General features: G+C 43.5%; 3 protein-coding genes across 3 annotated transcripts; all 3 read right to left on the minus strand.

The window, feature by feature from the left end:
• Positions 1-12,401: 12,401 nt before the first annotated feature.
• Positions 12,402-13,739, minus strand: LOC129263355 (uncharacterized protein F54H12.2-like). The gene has a single exon (XM_054901267.2). The coding sequence runs from the start codon at positions 13,737-13,739 to the stop codon at positions 12,402-12,404; it is 1,338 nt and encodes a 445-aa protein (XP_054757242.2).
• Positions 13,740-15,692: 1,953 nt separating this feature from the next.
• On the minus strand, positions 15,693-21,025 carry LOC129263814 (uncharacterized). Its single transcript, XM_064115083.1, has 2 exons — positions 19,581-21,025; positions 15,693-19,207 (listed from the first exon to the last, which is right to left on the minus strand). The coding sequence occupies exons 1-2, from the start codon at positions 21,022-21,024 to the stop codon at positions 18,471-18,473; spliced, it is 2,181 nt and encodes a 726-aa protein (XP_063971153.1). The 5' UTR covers position 21,025; the 3' UTR covers positions 15,693-18,470.
• Positions 21,026-21,056: 31 nt separating this feature from the next.
• LOC135157946 (uncharacterized) lies at positions 21,057-24,300 on the minus strand. Its single transcript, XM_064115152.1, has 2 exons — positions 23,835-24,300; positions 21,057-22,960 (listed from the first exon to the last, which is right to left on the minus strand). Exons 1-2 carry the CDS (start codon positions 24,034-24,036, stop codon positions 21,057-21,059), a joined length of 2,106 nt encoding a protein of 701 aa, XP_063971222.1. The 5' UTR covers positions 24,037-24,300.
• Between the last annotated feature and the right edge of the window lie 1,215 nt (positions 24,301-25,515).

Here is a 25,515-nt window from a genome sequence, read left to right on the forward strand (position 1 = left end):
AGTATTGTGCAAACTAATTCTTATTCCGCAGAAGACAGTAAATCAATTTAATCCTGAAAAAAAAAACAATGTGCAGTTATTGTTTATTACATCCCTCTTATGAATATTCATGTGTATTCTAGATAAACTAATGAATATTCATAATATAATTTCAGTGGGAAAGCACATCGCTGCAAGTAGCTCCGTATAGTTTTCTTCCAGCTCCGTATATTTTTCGATATACTTTCATGGGGAGGACTGCGCATGCTCATGCTCGATATGTTCCCTCAACGTTGAACTGCGCATGCTCCCTGATCCGATATCCACATAAATAAAGAAATAAAATAAAATACGAGCTTTTGCTCAAATTACTTACCGACAATCTGAAAAAAAAAACAGTGAGGAATCGGGTCTAGATCATCATGCAGAAAATTTAACTCCTTGACGGCCTTTCAAACAGGATTATTCAAATGATACCTAACAAGGTGAGTCAGGATTCGATAATTAGCCTGCGCGTTTACAATTTGAGTGCAACTCCAGCGGCGCAGCGTAGCGGACCTCTCATTAACTGCATGCAGTCTAGTCGGGCAGAAGCCGCGCGCAGCCTACCTAGGAACTGGTTAGCATTACTAGCTCGTCAGGCCTACATTGTAGGACTAGGTCCGGCAACGATGGAATTGGTCTATATTGCTTACACATCAGCAAGGACGAGGTCTACAAGTAAAAAAGGGATATTTTTGTACAACAAATATATCAGGCGTTTCTTTCGAAAGCTTAGTGTGAATTATTAATCCTCGTTTGGACTGTCAATAAACTATTTTTCCTCGGGGCTTCACCCCTCGGAGAAAATAGTGGTTGCCAGTCCAACCTCGGATAAATAATTCCCTCTATACTTTCTCAAAGCCTGATATATTTGTATAGTATATATATACATGTATATATATATATATATATGTGTATAATATATATATATATATATATATATATATATATATGTATGTTTATATATATATATTTGTTGGATAAAGATATCATGCGTTTTTTCTTAAAACTTCTTGTTCTAATTAAGTAAGGGCCGCAAAACTGTGGGCAAAAATCAAGAAAAAAAGAATAAAATAAGATTGAATAAAGATGTAATTGAACTACGTACTTTATTCGACGTAATGACGAAACAGGTATTAGGATGTGTTTTGATGAGTGCTGAAAGAAGGCTCATATCTCTGTGTTTAATGGGTCATATCTCTTAAACTTTAAGTCTGTTTTTTTAATGAAATGAATACTAGTTAAGGATTGTAAAATTATATACAAGATAATTTGGTAATTTTCATATTATACTCATTTGAGAGTGCCAATACCTCATTCTTCTTTGTAGGACAATATAGTCACTCTATAAAAGAGACATTGCGATGGTATTTCTTATTACAACAGGATATAAGATCCGAAATTTCAACCACTTTCATTTTCAACTCTCTAAGTGTTTCCTCTGCCATTTTTACCTCTGCCAATTTTATCATTGCAATCTTTAAATCTGTCATTTTTACATACCCTAATTTTGCTTCTGCCATTTTTACCTCTCACATGATTTCTAACTATATCGCCTAGTGGCTTAGCATATAATACAAAAACTACGGGTGCGAGAACTGGCAACTGAGAGACATGACATTCTATCTGGTACTTATCCGAATTCTTATTGCCAAAACCAGCATTGAATGTAGAGTGTAGCTGAAATTATTGCAGTGCTGTACAATATACTTAAATACAAATTGGGCACAACCTTCCCTAGAGTTGACATCAGATATGTCAAAAGTTGACTTTACACCCAAGAGGATAATAACAGCAAATTACTTGGGAATGACTTTGGAAGTCATACTTGATGGCAGTAAATCAATTACAGTTCCATGGTTACACCTACATGCAGATTAAACGTACCGCATATCAAAATATGAGATTAGTCGGTTGGACTCAACAATTATCCCAGTAAGTAGGGATACACAAGGTTACTAACTTATTTCGTAACTAGTTCGATTTCTCTTAAAGAGGTGCAATGATAATGTGCAATGTGCAATGAAACAGACAAGACATCAACGAGTTGGTAATAAATAGTCTAAATGACAGGACGCAGACGAACATCGAGATAACGCTTTGCAAGTTTGGCATCGTTGACGTAACTTATTAGCTGAATTGGAAACCATCTATGACACATGCATCACTCACCAAAATGTTTAACTAAAGAACTGTAAATCTGCTAGTTGGCTGTTGTAAGTAGAAATGGACGGTTCCCTGTAAATTATTAATCATGATTCGATATTTAAAAAAACCTCACCTGCTTTGTGGCATCCGACAAAAGCTTGGTATTTATCTGAGAATGTAAGGAACGTGCACCATTTTTTTGTGGTTGAAAATGCGTATACGCAATCTTCCACCCACGTTATACTCCTCGAGCTGTCGAGTTCAATGTTATCCCATGATTTTATATTTGAAGGTGATTTCTAGGTGAACATAAAATGCCGAGGGAAACGAGCGTATTGGTATGAGCGGATTAGATATATACCGGTACCGTTAACACTTAATCGGTAAAATTGTTCTTATGTGGTTATGAATGAAAATAAGCACTTTTGTAGGAAGCATCGTGCCGGTGGTAACAGGGTAATATATACGCTTTGTGTCTACCAAGAGCTGATAAATTGTAGTCAGAAAATAGAATGGGATGACTGAATTATCAGAGTCGAAACAAGTACGGGGAATTGTTGATAAAATTCTACATTGTACGTTTGCCGTAAGCATGGTAAGATATTCAGGAATTTTATGAACCCGTTAAATACTGAATACAGTATTTCCCATATACTTTTTTAAGGGACCGCCTGGTTCCAGTTTGCAACGGAAAAAAGGTTGAATTGATAATAGTCCCAAACTTATATAGCACAAAATTAATTAAAACAGTACATAGACTACTCTCAGATGTCACAATAAAACAACAACAATACTAAAAAACAGGGATATCTTTTTTTTTCTCATCACTTAACTGCGATTTTTATCGCCATACACTCGTTTGTTTCTTCGTTAACTTTTTTTTTCAATTCATATAAGCACTCTATAAGTCCATAAATGTGATGAAGGGGCTTGATACAACCGATATTCCCGACCTTTCGTTTGAGGACGCGCACGCTTATTTACGACGGTAGTTGATTTTGGAAGAGACTTTTTGGGCCCGTCATCATGGTCGTAAAACTCTGTCCTGCAATGCAAATTGTGTGACATGAGATTATTTTTTTTCGTTTCGCATCTGCGACGGAAACATTCAATATGCGTTTCGTGTGCAAAATTATGGTTGCTACTATTGTAACAGCGATATATCCGATTGAGGACGACTTTCCAAAGCCACATTTGACTCCTCCTAGAGCTCGAGAAGCCGCCCGGGGGGCCCACTTCCATTGATTAGTGATACCAGGAGCGAACACGCGTTAAAGGGGACAGAGTGGGCAGGTACGTTACTTATAGGCCTATGTAAGGGTGTCAAAACGATGTTTAAAATGCTGAAAAAGGGGGATATATATCCAATACTTGTAGGGCTTCACAAGCCAAATACTTGTTAAGAGATGCATTTTCATAATCTGGAAAAGAATTGCTTCCCTTGTTTAGGGTACTTTTCGAAACCTCATGGTCGTGCCTGGTATCCACTCATCAATGGAAGTGGTCCCCCCGGAATTCGAATCTAATCCCCCATTTCTGGGGAAAGTAAAACATAATGCCCATTACATCGTGTGCGAGAGGCATATCGTTTGTGTAGAAGGAGTAAACAAATGAAACAAAAGAAACAAAGAAACAAAAGAAACGAGTTCAAACGTATTGCATATGCTGTGCACATATCAACGCGTGCGAAATTTTCGGCTGGAGAGGTTGATCTGACCCATGGAATCAATTGCCAGTGATCCACCAATAATCCACATTAAATGTAATATCGATTCGATGGACTGTAATGATCTATATCTAAGCATTCATTCAGTAAGTTTTTCCTCACTCAATATGTACTCAATTTGTTTGAAAACCACTTTCTTATCCATGTCATAATCTATTTTAGGTCCTGCATTTCGAATATCTCCAGCCATCAGTCGTAATATACATGCATGTATGGTGGGTGTCGCGGAAAAGGATTCTGCACACGAAAAGCAGATCTGTAGGGCCTGTAACCCCCCCCCCCCTGTAACACAAAGCTTAGCATTGATTGTAGAGCAGTTTTCTACGTTTGATTCTATTGACTATAATGCACAATCAATCTTAAAAATCAAGTGTATGATTAAGCGTTAACTTTTGTGTTAGGGGACCCTAATATTAGCGTCCGTGAGGACTGCGAAAGGTCCCAATTGTCGCACCAACGCATAACGCAAATGATTGTTAGATTGTTTGTCGAAATGGGTTTCGACAAAGTGATAGCGAACCAACTGAAGTTAGACCAAATGGAACATGGACGAAATGAGAGTAGACCAAGTGGTTATTAGACCAATTGGCTAATGGGCAAAAAGGTAATAGACGTAATGATATTGGACAAAGTGGATATTAGACTAATAAAAAAAAAATACAATTAGACTAAATGATAATAAACAAAACGGCTATTAGACCAACTGGCTATTAGACGAGATTGTAATTAGACGAAATGGTTATTGGACTATGTTGATAGTTGACTAACTAATGGTAGACGAAATGATATCAGACCATGCGATAGTGGGGGTAAAGGCAGTAGACGAAATGGCAATAAACCGATAAATATCCATACAAAGAGTAATCCTGATTTCCAAATCACTTAATTCTCTTTCTCGTGTCTCAAAATACTTAGTGAAAGGATATTTTATATCTTATCTGTAGCTCGAGTCCTGAAGAAAATACAGCTGTGACATTATGCGTTGCGACATGTGACATTATGCGTTGACAATTTGCTGCGACATTATGCGTTGCGACATGTGACGTTATGCGTTAGAAAAACTACGACATTATGCGTTGACTGCGACATTATGCGTCGGACGCTCTTGGCATAATGTCACAATCTGCGACATTATGCGTTGGTGCGACATTATCGGTTGTAACAGGGCTTTGCTATGATATTTCGAATGAATTTGAGCATAAGATCCGACATTTGAGCCACTGACCTTTTCGTAACCTGAATTATCCCTCTGCCATAATTCCCTCTGCTAATATGTATGTTTATATTGTTTCCTCTATCTTCGCCATTCATATCCATCCCATTTTTTTCTTCTGCCATTTTACCTCTGCCACTTCTCCTGGCACCGTGAATCCTGATGATATCAACCCGTGAATTGGCATCATGGTATTTCTAAAAGCATCGGTCTGAAAACTAAGTCCTGAAAACGTCACATTCTATTTGGTATACTTATCCGAGTTTTTATGCCAACACCAACACTGAGCGTAAAGTACGATTGAATCCATCGCAGTGCTGAATCAGATACTTAAAACTAATAAAAAAAAATATATTTCCACAAGTTGAGATCAAATGTATCAAAATATAACTTCAGACCCAGCAAGACAAGTATAAAACCCGTTGACTTTGGAATGCCTCTTGAAGATATAATTTATGCCCAGGAAAAAAATACAAATTCCATGGTACCGTGGCTACGCCTACACGGAGATTGGAAACCGCGCACATAAGACTAGATGTTTTGGATAGACTTAATGCACTCTATGTAATTATGAACAGAATGTGACTCTAGTCGAACTAACCCTATGATTCTAGCAAATGCTCAGAGATGACCACTTTTATTCAATGCAGATGGTGCCATAGCTAGTTACTTCGGATAAACATTATTGCAATAAAAATCACTAAAGAACTGTGCAAAACGATTTGCTAGATGCATATAAAAAGCAGAAATATTCCATATAATCTATTGAATAACCTCTTATATACCTTACACCTCACCTGGTTTGTGGCATCCGACCAATGCTTGGTATCTATTTGACCATGATGAATCGAACGTGCAATATCTTTGGTGCTTGAAAATGCCTACACGCAATCTTCCACCAACGTCATACTTCTCGAGCTGTCGTATTCAATGTAATCCCATAAGTTTTAATTTTCAAATGTGATTTTAGGGGTTGAGTGAGGGTGATGAGCATTTTCCCCAAATAAAACCTTAGTGAAAAGTGCACATATCGATTTTGAGATTTTGTTCATTAAATGAAAGTACAAGTCTTACTCTATTTATAACTAAATTTCTAGGCAACAATTTATTTCATTTTCCGAGATATGAGAGGATTTTCACGGCAATGCCATACACATTTTCAATAAAATGTGCAAATCCCGTTGGAAACGTGTACTGTAACAGAGCGATACGACGCTTTGACTGACCGCGATTTCAATGCGCGCAGTCAGCCAAACCGTCGTATCGGCACTGGGAACTGCTTTGACTTTGCACGTGAAAAGCAAAACGACGTTTTGACTGACCGCACGTATTGAAAACGCGGTCAGGGTTGTTGTATTCCCTATGGCGTTTTTGTACAGGGAAATTCTAAACTGCTCAAACCGGAATAAGAAGCATGTAGCTCTTTTGCGATATTTTCTCGGATTCTTAGTTTTGTGTAAAAATAAAGATACCAATGTCAAGCAATTGTCTTGGTCTTTCCACCATGTATTTTTCTAGCAATGAATATGTTGTAAGGCTGAGGAACTAAGTGTGAAAATTATAATAAACTTTGAGAGTTGGGAGGTACCAGTCTTCTCTAAGTTGAACCTTTCTCACGCATATGCACAACGCAACTTAGATCAGCACAATCAGCAGTGTATTACTATCAGTACAAATACTAGAATGTATTTGTACACGAAAGTACCTTATCGAATTATGTCTTCGCCGAAGATCTTTCAAGCGGCAATGGATAAGATTATTCTAGGTTCAAGGTTCTGTAGTCAGTATGATGTAACGATAGCTATATCCACAGAGGATTATAATCTCGATATGCTGACACAAGTGCTAAATCGTTTATATGATCACAACGTGAAGGTAAAAACGGGGCATGGGTGCCTTTGTAGAAAGTGGTGTTCCAAGGGTTGAACTTAAGCTCACAGGGGCTTCAAGCTGTCAAATAGAAAATTGAGCCAATCATCGATGCTCATAAGCCAAATAATATGACCGAGCTTAGATCATTTTTTAGGGAAAGTATTAGTTGCTATTTCTACCTGATCGCGCATCAGTGTTAGCCCCGCTTCACATAAAGAACATGAGTAAAAATGGTGGAAATGGCAACAAGAAACATATTTGAAATGCAAACGAATGCTAACGAATGTACTTCTTCTCAGGCGTGGGCTGATGATCACGTGGTGCATTTGGCTACGGTGTAGGAGCTCATCACTGATCACAAGCCGCTATTTCATTTCGGTGTCCTAAGTCATCATTTGCGACAATGAAAGCATCAATAATGCAGCGATAAACAATGCTTATTTCGCAGTACAACTGCGCGTTTGCCTCACGAAGATTCTAGTGACGGTACACAAGGTAGCATCTAAGTAGCCAATGTTGTAGACAGTACTTTTCCTGTCACCGCAACAGTGATTGCTGCAGAGCTTCAGCAATACTCTGTTTTGAAACAAGTGTAGTATCATACAGTACCAACGAATAATATCACAAGAGAAGGTTTGAATTGCCATGTGATCCAAGTAGTTAAGGATGAGACCTCATACCAACTTGACCTTTGAGTGACCTTTGACCTTTGACCTTTGACCCAACTTCCGGTCACTGTGGACCCCGTGACCCCACCTTCCGGTCAATCATGACCTTTGACCTTTGGGTACGCGGTAAACAGGAAATTGGATAATGACTCCGCGTGGGGACGCCATCTTAATTGGATAATGACTCCGCGTGGGGACGCCATCTTAATTGGATAATGACTCCGCGTGGGGACGCGATTTTAATTGGATAATGACTCCGCGTGGGGACGCCATCTTAATTGGATAATGACTCCGCGTGGGGACGCGATTTTAATTGGATAATGACTCCGCGTGGGGACGCCGTCTTAATTGGATAATGACTCCGCGTGGGGACGCCATCTTAATTGGATATGAGTCCACGTAGGGACTCGATCTACAGGAAATTTAATTAACCTCCGCGTGGGGTGATCTCCCGCGCCCTCGCCTATAAATGATGGGAGTAAACCGAGAACGAGTCGCATTTCTGATGGGAACGTCACTGTTCACACCTGCTAGTAAAAATCTGACGATGGACGCCTACAGCAACTTGTACGAAGCTGAGAAGGATCGACCTTCATCATCAGCTGCTTCCAGAGATCCTGCTACGTCTTACCAAGATGTGTTTCAGACACACGCCGCACCGAGAATGTACGGGACTCAGATTTTCAAACCCCGTTATGGAGGGGAGGAGGAGGAGGCCGCTCAGGACGAAGCAGCATCAACGGAGAGTCGTGAGGAATGTGAGAGTTACCTTATGGTGGATGAGAATTCAGACTTCCCGGAGCCTATTTTCCCGAAAGGAGAACATGGGTATTCTCTAGGAAAAAGGGGCCGCTTTGCCTCGGTGCAAACTCTTGGATGTGGGGTCTTTGTGTCGGTGAGGGAGTACTTTTACCGGAGCAACACCGACGGTATACTCCAGTGGTACCCCACCAAGAAGGGGATCCACCTGAGGGTGGAAGAGTGGAGAGATCTGGTGCATAACATTTCAGACATCGACGCACGCGTGCGGGACGCGGAAGCCAAAACAAGAGAAAAATTCAGGAAGTTGGAGGACAGATTCGTAAAGAAGAAAACCACCGTCCTGTACCCACCATCAGATCGCCCCGTCAAGAAAATCAAACCGACGCCGGTACACACCGAATAGTAGACTTTGATGGAAAATGTTGCAGAGTGATTTTATTCGTTTAGACTTATAATCTGCCACGTCAATCTTAATTACAGATGCCGAAAGAGACGCCGAGGAGGCTGAACTGCTCCATGCAAAACATGTCAGAGCCATCGGACTTTTTGTCTATTTCATCGCATCCGAACTTGTTAACACGACACCATCGTGCACAGGATGTCTGGAGGATCTGCCATCGCGAATCGATCATTTTTGTCTCAACTACGGAGACGGTTTCGAAAATGAGAAGCACAAACAAGAGGAAAATATTCGTCAAGCCATTTGTGAACTAGAACCCTGCTTTGCACGGGACAGTCTTGTAAAGAGGTGGAAAGATGCGGCAACTGTAAGAGACATATGTCCTACCACAACGCCCGCCTACTTTGACGCCGACCTCATCGACATTCTTCTTCGAAACATTTTGGACATCTTTGCGCAAGATCCGCATCTCTGCGTCGAACTCTACGAAAGCGGCAATCTTACATTCTTACCGGAACTTCGGGACCATGTTCGACAAGTTATATCGGGAACCATTTTTGACTGCATGAAACTGTGAACTCATGGCACTAATCACTAATCAGCATCCGTTTATAGCAAGAAGCATGGACGATATGAACCATTAAATTATATTCCAAAATACTATTCTGTTTAAGCAAAATAATGAAAAAAAAAAAAAAAAAAAAAAAAGACAAAATAGCAGATTTTTAAACGATGAAAAACATTAAATTTTAATATTGTTGTTGCTGTTTTTTTTAAATGTCACCCACAATCCACATAAATTCGTTCGTTGTATATAAATGTCATTTACAATCCATTTGAATGTGATCGCTGTATATAAATTGTGATACAAATCAGTATCTTTGATTCGGTATTGTTTGTTTTTATTCCTGATAAATTGTGATACAAAATCAGTATCTTTGATTCGGTATTGTTTGTTTTTATTCCTGCTCGGGCTCAAGTGATTGTGAAGCGAATAGTTGAACAAAAAAAAAAAAAAAAAAAAAAAAAAAAAAGGTGAGATGAGATGAGATAGATGATGCGAAGAAAGAGTCAAAGGTGGATAGAGGAGAGAGAGAGAGAGAGAGAGATAATGAGAGTACGCGTAATAAAGGGGTGTAAAAACAAAGGCGCGAGCTCAATCGTATTACAACCGTGTTTAAAAGGAGATTAGAGAGAGAGAGAGAGATAATGAGAGTACGCGTAATAAAGGGGTGTAAAAACAAAGGCGCGAGCTCAATCGTATTACAACCGTGTTTAAAAGGAGATTAGAGAGAGAGAGAGACAGACAGAATAAGACATTGCATGTAGAGTGATGAAAGAGATGTACAAATAAAAAAGAGTTAAATCACTAGATTCTTTCTTGAATATATGGTGGCTCTGAATAGAGCCGTTTGTGTTTGTTTTGCTATCAGTCACCTAAATGGGGATTGATAGCGTACTGTCTCCCGACAGGGTCATGATACTGCCATTTGGTAAAGTGATCAGGAGAATCCCGTTGTGAAGGGTTAACGTGATCGCCCGGAGCGACAGCTGGTCATTCGCCAAGTCGATATCTTGAGGGTCAGGCAAAAGATCATACAGCGACGGCTGGGTTGACGTGGAACTTGAGTCGGGAACCTCCATGCTTGCTTGCTTGCTCGAGTAGTACAGTTCTCCCCTTCCCTCAAAATGCCAGCCTATTTATACATTTTCGAGCTTTGCGAGAATGTTCCATGGATCGTGAAATGTTCATAAATTTGGCGGGATATGCAAATGATATGAAAATAAGGGGTTCTCTGCCAACTAACCCTCCGTAGGCCATTAATGCTTTTGTTTTTACCTCTCGACAACCCATTATTATGGCTTCCTCTCATTCTCTTTACATAGCTCACCCCTGTCTAAATCCATATCCGTCAAATATATATGTCTTCCGCTCCTGCCTCTTTCAGTGCACCATACATCTACACTCCCTCTTATTCTTTTTCATTTTGTTATTTTATTTATCTTTTGTACACATACACAAAGAAATGCGAAAATGATGCAAAGTCATAGGAGAGGAAATAACTAGAAATCTTTATTGGAAATTCGTTTTACATTTCTTTAAAACCATTTGCAGTGCAATCATTTGATTTTTCTTTTAATTTACTCACGTTTTCATTTTTGTTCAACTCATCATGCCACAACATACGAGGCTTAACTACATTTCTTTATTTTTACAAAATATGTAATACCGAACTTCTCTCTTTTTAAAAAATACAATCCGATTTTAAACTCTACTTTTTATTCGCTTATGATAACACGTAAGGAAATTTCTTTTTTATATATATATACAACATGCGATTCTAAACTAATTTTTTTTAAATAAAAAATGCAATACCGAGCTTCTTTCCTTAAAAACACAATCCGATTTTAAACTCTACTTTTATTCGCTTATGATAACACGTAAGGATTTTTTTTTTTCATACAACATACGAGGCTTAACTACATTTCTTTATTTTTACAAAATATGTAATACCGAACTTCTCTCTTTTTAAAAAATACAATCCGATTTTAAACTCTACTTTTTATTCGCTTATGATAACACGTAAGGAAATTTCTTTTTTATATATATATACAACATGCGATTCTAAACTAATTTTTTTTAAATAAAAAATGCAATACCGAGCTTCTTTCCTTAAAAACACAATCCGATTTTAAACTCTACTTTTATTCGCTTATGATAACACGTAAGGATTTTTTTTTTCATACAACATACGAGGCTTAACTACATTTCTTTATTTTTACAAAATATGTAATACCGAACTTCTCTCTTTTAAAAAAAAAAAAAATACAATCCGACTTTAAACCTTTCTTTTTATTCGCTTATGAGAACACATAAGGATTTTTTTTTTTTTCAACATGCTATGCTAAACTACATTTTTTTTTTTTTTTTTTTTTCATCGACAATATTTTAAACATACGACGTGCATACGCATAAGATGTTTTTAAAATATGACGAGAAGCTTAAGCTATATCACGTTAATAATACAAAGTGAAACTTCTTTCTACAACCCATTTAATAGTGTCTATTGTAAAGGGCACGGGCAAACTGGTCGCGCACAAACTTGGCGTCTAACATCGGGTGCTGTCGATTGGTACGCTTGCTCACAAACTGTTGAACGTGACGGTCGTTGTACCCCTTGTCCTTGACATCGAACATGTTGATGATCGTCTCCATGGGAATTCCCCGGGCTCGGTGCAAGATGTAAAAGATGGCGTACCCGCCACACACGGTCGAAAAATAGCTCTGGAGCTGTCGAGGGTTGTGTCTCGGCCTTCCCCGGAGCGTATGGCGGCGAAGAAACTGGCCAATGTCGGGGGGTAGAGGGTGTTTTCCGTAACTGTCGAATACTTCGCTCCTGCCTGTCCGGTCAAAGAAAATAGAAATCCAGTGCGATCCCTCCTGGTGGCTTCTATCTAGGTTAACGACGAATGCCGATGGGTAGTTGATTTTATCCATCGGCAATTTATCCGAAGGATACACTCCGGCAAATATCAGGGATGCTCTTTTGTCGTTACCGAGGATGTTGGCGATCTCCTTGGTGTTCATCTTTACACGCTGAAGTCGTAGAGGATGTTTCTAGCTCTGTCGATTTCGACCACGTTCTCAAAAGTTCCAATGACGATGATGTTGATGGTCCTGGGGAGCGGTTCCTTGAAATGAATATCCAGACGGAGATTCCCGTTCTTTCGGAGGTTGAAACTTCCTTCCGAATTTCCGGTGGGCGTCAGATCGAAAGCAAACATGGTGAACCCTCTACCGTAGTCATCTCTCGAAATGTAGAGTTCGGGCTGCATTTCGAGCTTATTAAGCTCCGAAAAGAGGGTGTAATATTCTCGCAGGTATTCTTTTCCCGTGCCACCTTCGAAGTCTGGCTGGAAAGGTTTGCTAGGGACGAGCTTCCCATCCACATCAAGGGCCAGGTAATTGGTCTTGAAATGCTGAAAGTTGAACGGGTTCTTTTCGTAATTCCCGTTGAACGCCCTGTTGTCGACCATGGCCACGACCACCTTCTTCGGCAGCTGGCCTAAGAACACGTGATCTTGCTGGAGGGACATCTGACCGGTCGAGACCGAGATCACTTTCGTGACCACGCGGTCGATGGGATACTTGGCCGTGGTCTTCTCCAACGCTCTCTCTAGAGTCAAGGCCGTTGAAGGCGATACTTTGATCTTCCTTACGTAGAGGGTGCAACTTTCGATCTTGACACGGTAGCCAGAAGCCGGAGTGTTGGTCATGAGGCTGAACGCATCCTTGTGACGTATGAGTTTCACGCGAAGATCTACCCCATTGATGAGATAGCGGGGTTGAAAGAAGAGGTCGGCGTGAATGGGTGAGATCATCTCGATCAAGGCCGAATTTTTCGCGTACCTGTACCTAGCACTCAATCCTTCGTTTTCATCGGCATCACCATCTTCTGGGGATGGCTCTGCAACATCCATCTTGCCCGGAGTGTCCCTTTGAAAGAGGCTCATGGTGTAGAGAGACTTCAGCGCAGCAGGACCATAGTTGAGCATGACATCGGCGTAGGCCCGGTAGGGGTAGGTCGGCATAGAAGGTGTGACGATTTTCTCATTCAGGCTGACATCCACCTGACTAAAGAGGGACTGCATGAAGAGATTTACGGGTCCAACCTTATCCGTCGGCTCCAAGTTGGCGCCATTGGCTTTCACCACTCTAGCTTTCACTTGAAGGTAGGTTTTTGCCAGGTCGACGTATTCCGTTCCGCTGCCCGACACAAAAAATTCGATTGGACCGCTGTCAATGTTAGCGATGGGGTGATAATCAACGGCATACCCGTCTTCGACCGCCAGCTGGGTCGGCGGCACCGTGAACAGGTCCAGCGCGCTGGTTGTGCAAGGACAGCTTTTTTCGTGTACGAGTGCCATGTTGTTCTAATCGAAGATGTCGTCAAACTTTTTCTTGGAGCGTGATGCACGACGTTTGCTGGCTACTTTACGACTGTGACTCGGTGCAGACTGGGGGGCTCCTTTTATGGGCTCTCTTCTTCTTTTCTTGGATCCGCCCGCCTTTCCGCTTTCTCGACGCTTCCTTTTACGGGACGGCTGCTTCTTGTCAGTTATATTGTCCAGGGCGGATGTGATACCCGATTCCAATCCTGCCTTCATGGCTTGTTTGACAAGTTTGGGAGCATTTTTCTTGATGACGGGAATGGCGGTCTTCAGCGCATTCCTGGCGAGAGCGGTCGCACCAACTTTGGCGATTTTTGGAACCGCTTTTATCCCGGTGGTGATAGCTGCTCTCCCTACCGGTATGGCCAACCGGAACAAACTGGATAGAATGCCACCAAAACCGTGACCCCTCTGATAAGGCGAGCCTTTAAAGACGGGAAGCCCACGCCCTCTCTGGTGACGTCCATAATAGTCTGCGTATGCTGCCGGAGAAACGAGCTCCATCATCTGTGGCGTTGATTCGGATCGTAAGCGGTAGAATGATACCTCCTCCTAGACACACCTTCATTTATATTCTGCGTCTGCGCCGATGGGTTCTGCCCATCTTTTCCAGGCGTTTTATGACCTGTCTCACTCGGTGCAGGGTCACCTTCGATTTTTTCTTTCTCCTCGCTAGACGGTGTCGTTGTTGTTTTTTCCGTTGTACCTTCCTGCGTCTTGCCATCGGGTCTACAGGTAACTGGGAGCCTTTCTTCTAAGATGAATCGTTAGGATGACGGTTCCACGCGTGAATGGCACCGACTCGCCCGTTCCATCTCTTATATCGATCTCGATCGTGTCAAATACTTTTGTTTGAACTCGTTTGTAATGGGGGGTGTGGTAATGGACCGAGAGTTGCATGCCTTTTCGATTTTCCACGTTGACAGCCCGGAGCAGGGGTGCCAGGCTGTTCCCCACGGTTTCGTGCTCCACGATGTCCGTATAGATGAAAAGGTTGTCGATGGGGTTCAGATTGTAGGTTCGTGGGGGGATCACTCGACCCAGTATCACCTCGATATCGGATTCGAATCCCAACATGCGGGCGATTTTCCCCTTCAGAATCAGCTGACATCCATCGCTCAAGTCGAAAAGGATTTTTTCCGCATGCTCCATGATGGTAATCTGACAGTCTTCGGCAGTGGCTCCTTCCGGTACATTCGGTCTGATTTCTTCCACGAGTGCTTCGATGTTTGAATAGTAACCTTCTCTGAGTTGCTTTTGGAAATACCGACTTTTTCGAATGTATTGTACCGTTGATTTGGACGGATGATTCTCCTCTGTAATTAGATTATACCATGAAGTCGGGAAAGAGGCGTCAACGAGGGCGCACTCGTATTCTCCGGCAAGATGCACGGGTTGGGGGAGTTTTACTTTGAAGTTTGTCAGCGTGTTGTCCGGAAATTCTTCTATGCTGCTGTTCGACGGTAGGGTGATGAAAAAAGAATCTTGCGTCGTTATCGTTCCGGCCATCTTGATGAAATGACGTTCCTCGCTGCTTGACAGCTCTTTATGGGGATGTTGGTCGTTGCTGTAGCCGTTTTACATCCGTGGTCCAGCCCGAAAATTTCTCGGGCCAATTCAGGTACTTGACGTAATATTCTTTGACCCCGTTACGCTTCCGAGTCTTTAATATTTTTTCGATGGGGAAATAGTCTTCATCCTTCAGGCGAACTTTTTGGAGTTCTTCGTGGTAGAAAGTCCCTTGCAACGTTTCACCCGCCAGGTCTGAAATGCGATACACGGGAGGATGACGAGGCACACGCTGTATCACACGGAAGACTTCCTCGGTCCAGCCTGGCAAATACCCTTTCTTGAAAGGTCGGGCAAGCATGGAGATGCGAACGTGGTCTCCAACGTTTAGCCGGAACCTGGTCTTTGGCAGAGGGCGATTACCATACATCTCATTCCACACCTGCAATTCTATCTCGTCCGTCACTTCTCGCGGGGCCACACCGATGCTCCTGTGTGTCCTCGCGTTATAAGAACTCAAAAACTCTGGCAACACATCCATGTATTTCCTGGTATTCCTGTCCGTGAAGTAGCGAAACAGGCGGGTTTTGAGACTCCGGTTAAAACGTTCCACCACCGATGCGTGGGTCTCGTTATTGGTGTTGTAAAAGCTGATGTGATTCTCTTTGAGCAAGGCTTGAAAATTCTTGTTGGTGAACTCCGTCCCCTGATCAGCCTGCACCTTGTAAGGGAAACGTCCTCCTTTCAAAATATGCTTAAAGGCCTTCACCAGGGAAACCCCCGTTTTATTCTTTAACGGCACTGCCCAGCCATACTTGCTAAACACGTCGATCACGGTCAGAATGAATTTGTGACCCCTGTTAACTCTGGAAAATCGAGAAACATCCACGAGGTCGATCTGCCAGAGGAAATCGATTCCATGAGAGTAGACCCTATTGCGGGGATATCTCCTCCGAAGTGGCTTGTGTTTGGTGTAGGTCGGAAGACTCTGAAGGAATTCCTTGACCTTTCTTCTGCTGACCTTCAGTCCCTCCTTTTTCGCAGCTTGATACAGGTTTTCGGCTCCACCAAAACTTCCAGGATGATCGGCGTTGCGATAAATGTTTTCCAGCTCCTTTTCCGTCGACATCATCCGCACCCCTGATATAGATGCTACCTCTACAGCATGCCAAGACGCACCTTAACTTTCGAAACTGAAGATGAAATGTGGGAAGTTTTAGCCAGTCCATTCTTTTTAACGGCTCCACCCCGTTCACTAATCTGGATAATGACTGACCCAGTCCCAGGATGCCTTGACTCTTTTATGCTTTCTTTTGGATGATCTGACGGGTGTTGAGGTGGCTAGCGTGCTCTCATCCACGCTTTCAGGATGCATCGTCTCCCAACTGACCCCGTCGGCGACCAAATCCCTGGGAGGGTTTAGCCGAGAGAGGGCGAGAGCAAATTCACCCCACCCTCGAGGACGAATCTTCCCGGGTCTCGATCTGGAAAGGATGTCCTTGATGAGGTCCAAGGCGTGAGTGCCAGACACCGTCGTTCCGTTATTCATCATTTCCCCTCTCCGACTAAAAGCCAGCGTGGATCCTCCTTCGTTCTGAATGAGTTGTACGAGGCGTTTTCCTTTTCCTTTGAGGGACTTGGTCAGTCCGTCTATCACTGCCTCCCCCCACGAGATCTGAGGGTCGGGATCGGGCGTCTCCGCTTCTTGCACGGTGACGGCCACCGGCTGGTTCAGTTTTTGGTGCAGGGTTATGTATCCGAGAAGAGCCTGCTGATAAAGTTTGACCTTTTGATCGAGGGGGATGTCATTGCGTCTCAAAATAGTTTGCATCTGCGTATCCAAGTTGTCCAAACCTTGGTAAGCGGGTTGCTGGGTGGAATGTGGAGAGTGAGAAAATTGCTGGGCCATTTCCTGAGGCACGAGAACCATTTTCTTGGCGTTATCCATGACTCTATCGGCGATGCCTCACGACCCGACTGATCTTCTTCGTGTTGGTCACGGCTTTCTTATTCCGTGCAGCTGCACGCCGTCGCCTTCTTCTGTCCACGGCCTTTTTTATTCCTCCGACGACCAAATTGCCGAGAAGGCCTAAAATCGGCCCAGCCAGCAGAGAGAGAAAACCCCCTCTTTGGTGGACAATTTTTTTCTTCTTGGCGAATGACACGCTGCGATCTCCCAGTTCTCTGATTCGTGCTCTGTGTCTTTTTAGTTGTTTGGTTTCCCGGTTGGAGAGGTTAAGGCAGCCTCGTAAAACGTTGTGGCATATTTCGGAGAGACACTTGCAAAGGTCGTCCGAAGCTCCTTCGAGTATAGCATTCTTCTGTTTCGGGGTTCCACGAGCCAGCACTTCCAAGAAGGGGGTGTTTCTCTCTAATCTGTTTGCCATTGGGGTGTTGTCTCATCACCCTCGAATTTAAAACTAAAGCCTTGAATCCTGTTCACACCTCTTATATTTATTTCCTCAAGTACGCAACGTGCACATCCCCAGGAAAGATGCCAGTTCTCACTCGCACCTGCTCCGGCGTTTCGGGTTTCAAATCTATGAACAGGTAACCGAAAGGGGTAGATGTGGCATCTTGATAACTTTCCTGTATGAATTTGGGCCGGTCGGGGGCCAGCTGGCGGGCCAAGTATTGAATTTGAGACCGATCCCTCGTATTTTTGGTGAGTACGAGAATGTCAGCATTCAAACTTATACTGCGGCTCTGAGATCCTCGGTGAAAAATATTTTGGGTCAAGAGAACCACGGATGTATTCAGGTGGTGGGAATGAATGGCAAAGAGCTTGGTAACTCGGGCATCTTTGGAGGCGTCGGACATAAGATCGTCGAGCACCAGCAGATTTGGATGGGCGGTGTTGAACTGCGTAGGAAGGTCGTCGGGCAATCCTTCGTGAAATTCTACATTGGGAATTTCCGTTTGAATCTGTGAAAAAGTCTCCCGTTGGTATTGCCCGTAACACCAGAGTATTTTGACGAATTGTCGGTCAAACAACGTCTCTCCGTTTTTCAACAATTTCCTTATCAAGGTCGTTTTGCCGGACATGGATGGTCCTGCCAGTATCATCCTAAACGGTGTCTTAATTCGCAGGTCCATGGTTAATACTAACCCTCGTGGTAAAAACAATGTCATATATACCTGTTGAGGATCGGGTTTTAATTCGTTCACGATGTAACGCGGGCACTTCCCAATGTTCATTTAGTAGCCATACGGTAGCGTGTTATAATCGGCCATCTTGACGCGTTTATCGAACACCACGCGGTGAGCCTTCTGTTCCGTTCTTGTGACCAACTGCCCATTCCGTGTACGAGCGATGCGTCTGGGATCGGTGATGACATTGGCCGCTTTTCCATCGCACACCATGGATTTGAGACTTTCAAAATTGACCACTCGCTTGTTTCTCAAATTTAAGGTAATGCCACGGACCTTGCATACGGTAGAATAGTTTCCGCTCTCCCCCTCATACACTCTGTAGGCGTAATTTTTACTGCCGCCCGAGCAAAATTCTTCGATGAAACTTCCTTCTCCATAGCACTCCAGCTCATCCGTCATATCCCCCAAGAAATTTCCTGTTTCAACCTTTGGGGCGCCCTCTCTGTCGACGAAGATGACCGAGTCGGTGTCGTAGTACAGCACGCGGTCTTGCAAAATGTCCAGGTAGCTGTACAACTTAAGCCTGGCCTGTGCCGTGGTGTAGGCCGCAACCACCACGTTCGTGTTTCCGAGGCTGGTTTCAAAATCCTCTTCCGGGACACTGACCACCTTGGCAACTTGATCCGTGGGGAAATCGACTCGTAAGACTTCTCGAGTTTCGTCAGTGAGCCGTTGATAGAAAGCCCCAGGGTCGGTGAAGTATTCGGCTTTGGCAAGATTTCCTCGCTGTCCCATCTTTCCCCACATACAATTGAGGGCCGACTTAGCTACTGCTCGGAGACCTAAACAATTAAATGGAACAAAAAATGATCGTAGGTCATTGGATCTATTTATGATTGCATAGCTACAAGATTCCTTTCGTGAATTTTAACGATGTTTCTATTAGTATTATCTATATCATAATCGCGGTTTCAGTGTAATAATTTTCTTTATCATGATTTTAGATATAATAGTATTTTAAATTATAAGTGTAATGTGAACATCTTTCTTATAATGGGTAAAGAAGTGCAAGTTTCCAACTTTCAATTTCATTATTATTAATTCCATGCATTTATTTTTCATCCTATCGATATATTTATATTTGTTATTATTATTTTTTTTTTTTTCAATTTATACTTTTAATTCTTGTTTACGTTTAGATAATGCAACACTCACCCGGGTTATGTTTGATGTTCTCTGGATCCAGTTTCACTCCTTCCTTCTCCAAGTATTCTCTCAAATAGCGTTCCCGGCGATCGCGAATATTCTCTGGCACGGGAAGGCCTTCTTCATCCCCCGGAAAGCGGCATTCTGCCGGCCATCCGCTTGCTTCTTGTTTCACCTTCAAGAATGTGTTGATGTATCCAGAGAACAAACCCCCCGTCTTGGACTCTGGATCGTATTGCGTCGTTTCCGAAAAATGCCACACTTCGAAAATCTTGCCCATGGTGTAGCCTTTGCTCAAGGCAAGTTTGACTTCGTCGGTCACCCACGTCCCTTCCATCATCCTCTCTTTCTCGGTGTGGGTGCACGGTGTCTGTTGTTTTTCGATCGCGCATGTTCTGCATAAAGCGAACATCAATTTTGAGGACGTACCTGGCGGGCGGTAAGGTATGACGGGATGATACAGTTTCCTCGGAGGGAACAGTTGGCATTTGATCAAACCTTCATACTCTTCGATGTTGGAAAAATTTTCGGTGATGATCTGCGGGTGTCCAACGGGATATTTGCCGACCTTGTTCACCCATGGATAGAGACTGCAGACGTCAACATAGCCAATTTTTTCCAATTTGCTGGATTTGTAGTACAGGCGGGAAGCCCCCGTCCTCCCTCCATAGAAGGCATCGCGTGGATCGAGAGGGGTTCTGATGGTCTCTTTGAAGACCTTGAAGAATTGAAAAAAGTCTGCATTCTCTTTGAGTTGGCGTTGGAAATCGTGCTCCCAGATAACTTCCACGGTGTACCCCTTGTTTCGGATGGCTCTTTCCCGCTCAATCGTTTTATGGTACACGCTTTCTACCGTGTCGGCCGTTCCAGGAACCAGGATATCCCTCCTCTTGAAGCAGGTTGTGCATCCGTGCCAAAGACACCCGTAAAAGTCGTACACCTTTGTCCCATCGAACCCGTCAGCCAGATAATTGCCTATGCGCGCTTCTCCTCCGTTCAGCGCGTGCTGGATGTCAACACCTCTGGTGTAAGAGAGCCATTTGAGCCAACACATGGCTTTGAGGGAATGGTTGTGTTTGGGGGTGTAGCCTTGGGGTGGAATCAACGCGATGGTTTCCTCGGGCAGAAAATTGGTCCGGTAGACGCGGCTGCAGACAGAGGCGATCGTGACGTCATCTTTGAAAGGGTCGATCCCCGACGCTTCAATGAAGGAATCACGAAAGGACATGCATCCTCTCATCAAAATATCCACGTCACTGTGACAGTAGGCTAGCATTTCCTCTTCCAGGTTATAATGGACGTTGGCCTGTTTGATGTACCATTCCTCAAATTTCTTCCTAGCGCCATCTTCTTTCATGCCTTCAGGGTCGAAATATTTCTTAGGAGGTATCGGACCTTGGTAACCCTGGTTGACCTTGGTGTTGAAAAGATGGGGGAAATAGCCTTTCCTCATTTCCGTCAAGCCGAAGGTTTTGGGGAATTTGGCTAATGGCATAGCCAGGCATTGTGGGCGATGGCCCGTCTACCAGCGTGAAGCGGGTCAGAAAACAACCACTGGCAAAATACATCTCGACAACCATCTCCTTGGAACACCCACTGTCGTTGCACGCACACGTTACACTCTCTGTCCACGTCTTGCCAGCAGATGGCGCACACACGGTAGGCAACGCATAAATTTGCAACGTGTTTGTAGATTTTCCCCAATTTGTTTTCACCCACCTCTTCATCTTGCCGGCATTCGAAGTCGTAAAAGATGTAGGAAGGGATGGAATTTCTGCATAGTTTTATCCACGACTTGCAGGCTTTAATCTTGGCTTTTACGGTCTGTGTCGGATCGGCATCAGCCTCCAATTCGTTCAACAACTCCTCGAGAATCTTAAGCTTTATTGCCAGTGAAACGTAGGTCCGCTGTAAGCTTCCATTACCACTATCCTTACTACCACCCTCATCAGGCAGATTGACCGAGTGTTTGGTAAATGCTTCGATGAACCTATCCATACCTTCCATGCTTTCTTTGAGATCTTCCCGTGCCAGAGGTTGCATGTAACACGAGTGAATGTCATCGCACGAAACTTCCAGTTTACAACGCGGGCAGTATCGCATCCCACAGACATGCTTTTTCCTCGTTCCTCCCTTTATTTGGTCGATCATCACCCCGCAATCCTTGCATCTGAACAGCCGGCTGCATACCGACACCTCCCTTCTGTTATGTTTTCCCTGACCGCCTTTTTCATCCCCTTCATTTTTTTCTTCTTCATCATCTTCTCCTTCTTCTTCTTCTTCATTACAATCGTTGATTTTTCCTTCCCGTTTATGATTCTCAAAGCAGTCCGTGCTCTTAAAGTACCGGCGGCAGTCGGGGCAATGCACCCACTCTGTGAGCTCGCACGGACCCCTGCGACAGCAGACACATCTAGCCGAACACACGTGCTGCTTCTTTACGCTATATCCTTTCAAACAGTGTTGACAATATCCATTCTGTTCCAAAAAAGCTGGCATCGAGGTGATGACATCATAATGGTCTTCGTAATGGTAAAGGTACAGCTGCTTTGATTTAGGAGGTCCAGCGTAGAGAATTTCATTGAATGTGTCCTTGGAATAGACCACGATCTGGTAATCGGGCAAGATTTCCTGGAACGCCTTCAACTCGTCGATTCCGCAGGCTGCATCGACTGGCACGCCCGACATATCGTGCAGACGGTACGCCTCTGCTTTTTGAGGCGTGTCGGATCGACTGACGGATCTAAAATCAGAAGCCGCCTCGTCGTTGTCATTACGGCGAGCGTGAGCGATGGCCACGGCGAGAGCCCGTGCGCAGCACGTGCTGTCCCGATTCTTGATGCGCACAAAGCAACGTTTTCTCTTCAGCCATTTTTGAAAAACAAGTTTAGGTATACCGTGATTGCCTCTCCCCGCTGGCATGGCAATGTGAATGAACGAAATTTCAAATCCATCTTCTTCGGTGAGAAACCCTGCGTTGGATTGTAAAACGCCCTCTATAGCTAACATGACCCGTTCGATGGAGAACTGATCGTTTCGCATGATGGGAATCCAAATCGGTGCTCTTAACCCGCCACCATCGATGACCATTCCGATTCTATCGTGCGATTGAACGCCGTCTCTCATCAAAGAAAAAATACTCTCGAGTAGCGCTTGCACGACCTCGTTAGCCCCATGATGGTGTAATAGAGCATCCAAGGGGCGTACCACGATGGTATAATCAACGGCTTCAGTTTTAAATCGCCCTACCTTGCGTGCCTTGTGTCCATCCACCCGATAGAATCTACGCATGGTCTCTTTATCCAGTACAACACCCTCTTCCAGCGCGGCCAAGTTGGGATCAAACATGTCCTCAACGTCATCCGCAGTACCGCCGCCTTCCCGATCATCTAGGATTATAAAAAGTAGATAAATAAAAAAATAAAAAAAAATAAAATGTAAATATATATTTGTATATACAATAATAATACGATGGGGGAGAAAAATCTTTCCAGAGCTCCTGAATTGGGTCAAACAGGTCGCCAACTCAATGACCATCTACGATAATAAAAATTTAATAAAAAATGGAAATAACAAATATTCGTTTCATGCCACTGGGTCCTTTATGAAATACTATCGCAATAGCCCTCGCGCAAGATCTATAGCTTCAATTCCAATGTGAGAAACAATTAAAAACAAGAGCGTCGGTGACAGCGGGTTACTACAAACACGAGTATACACAGTGTTTAGTAATTCTATCCTGATAAGTAAATTTATCGTTTACACTAATACGAGAGCATAAGCCTAGAGTTTGTAAAAGATTCTTACCTTTTAATTTTCCGATCGGTGATTAAAACACAATTATCGGTGAGATTCGGATTTTTCCTCGAACCTACAAGTTTTATTTCCCATCAAATACCAAATCAGCGGCGTCGTCTTCCCTTCTCAGTTCTTCGCTCACTGACACCCACGTTTCCCCCAACCGCGTCCAATAGGGGGTTCCGATATATGGCTCCCTCCACCATGCGAATACTATCCACACCGTGACCAACATCGTTGATAAAATGGAAACAAACAAAAGCGAATAATAGGGTCTTTGCTTCGTGATACGACGTATTACTGGTTCAAAAACTTTTTGCGTGTGATTATATAGTAATCGATCGTCATGATTATTTCACGCGGACCCCGCCCGTGTTTAATTAAATTCGTGTTGGGGTCAAAATGACTACTATACCTCGAATTTCTAATTTCTCCCCTTCACTAATAAGGATAGCAAACGCTTACCTCGATTTTCATCCCCATCATGACCCTCCATCGCGTCCATATCAGACCTCGCGTCCCGTTCTTCATCCTCGATGTTCTCTTCCCGCATCCTCTCCACCACCTCTGCTCTGGCCTGCCTCTGCCGCTCCGTTGCTCTCCTCCTTCGCTCCAGAAGCAGACGAAGCATGGCTTCGTCCTCGGTGCTCCACTGCGTTTGACTCATGATTCACCTTTGGACCGGCAAATACCTTTCTTCCTTTCCTCTTCATACGCTTCCCACACTTTCTCCCAGTTCCTCCAAAATTCAAAACCTATGTACGGCTCTCACCAAAGCGCAAACAACATCCACACGGTTATCAACATGGCATGTAGATAAATTGGTGTTCCTGCGGCAGAGCTGTTCTGGTTAGTCCGAGGTCCAGAATGCGCCGGGTGTCCAAGTTGGCGGGTTTTATAGCACGCGCTGCTTTTTACTCTTTCTTTAAGATTCACCCCCATCATTTATAGGCGAGGGCGCGGGAGATCACCCCACGCGGAGGTTAATTAAATTTCCTGTAGATCGAGTCCCTACGTGGACTCATATCCAATTAAGATGGCGTCCCCACGCGGAGTCATTATCCAATTAAGACGGCGTCCCCACGCGGAGTCATTATCCAATTAAAATCGCGTCCCCACGCGGAGTCATTATCCAATTAAGATGGCGTCCCCACGCGGAGTCATTATCCAATTAAGACGGCGTCCCCACGCGGAGTCATTATCCAATTAAAATCGCGTCCCCACGCGGAGTCATTATCCAATTAAGATGGCGTCCCCACGCGGAGTCATTATCCAATTAAGATGGCGTCCCCACGCGGAGTCATTATCCAATTAAAATCGCTTCCCGCGCTCCATTATCCAATTTCCTGTTTACCGCGTACCCAAAGGTCAAAGGTCATGATTGACCGGAAGGTGGGGTCACGGGGTCCACAGTGACCGGAAGTTGGGTCAAAGGTCAAAGGTCAAAGGTCACTCAAAGGTCAAGTTGGTATGAGGTCTCATCCTTAACTACTGATCCAGGTTGTGCCAAATGGGTGTTTAGAGTGATAAAACCAAAGTGAAGTTCATTCTCAGCACTCAGGTGCTGCAGCAATGAGCGTTTGCCAGATGATTTATGTTTTGGCCAGGTATTGAACAAATTTATAGGGAGATGTACAGTTTGTCTAAATGTCAGAAACAAACCACAGAGAGAACATGGGAAACATGGTGTTGGCATGACACGAGAAGCATGGCGTTGGCCAGCTCTTATGCAATTTCGGAGAAAATTTGCCTAAATGTATGTTTGTGTGTTATCCTCTCTACCAGAGTCCATATCTCTCTTTCAACCATGAACATTTTGATTGTTTGAACATATTAATGATTATTGTAGGTTTTTCAGTTACCCGCCAACACGATTAACATCATTCAAATAAAACGCCTCACCTGGTTTATGGCATTCGACAAATGCTTGGTATTGGGATGAATATGAACGAAACGTGACACAGCTTAGATGTTCAGCTTAGACTACGTATATGTAATCTTCCACCAAATTCATTTTGAACGAACTGCCATGGTCAATGATATCCCATTAGTTAATACAAGACATGTAATCCAGCATTATGCGCAGGATCAAGATTATTTGTAAGAAGTTGCCAGGTTTTGCATTATATTTCCATTTTCAAATGCT

The sequence above is a fragment of the Lytechinus pictus genome, unplaced genomic scaffold (assembly GCF_037042905.1).
Source record: "Lytechinus pictus isolate F3 Inbred unplaced genomic scaffold, Lp3.0 scaffold_20, whole genome shotgun sequence".
In the NCBI taxonomy this organism is placed as follows: Eukaryota; Metazoa; Echinodermata; class Echinoidea; order Temnopleuroida; family Toxopneustidae; genus Lytechinus; species Lytechinus pictus.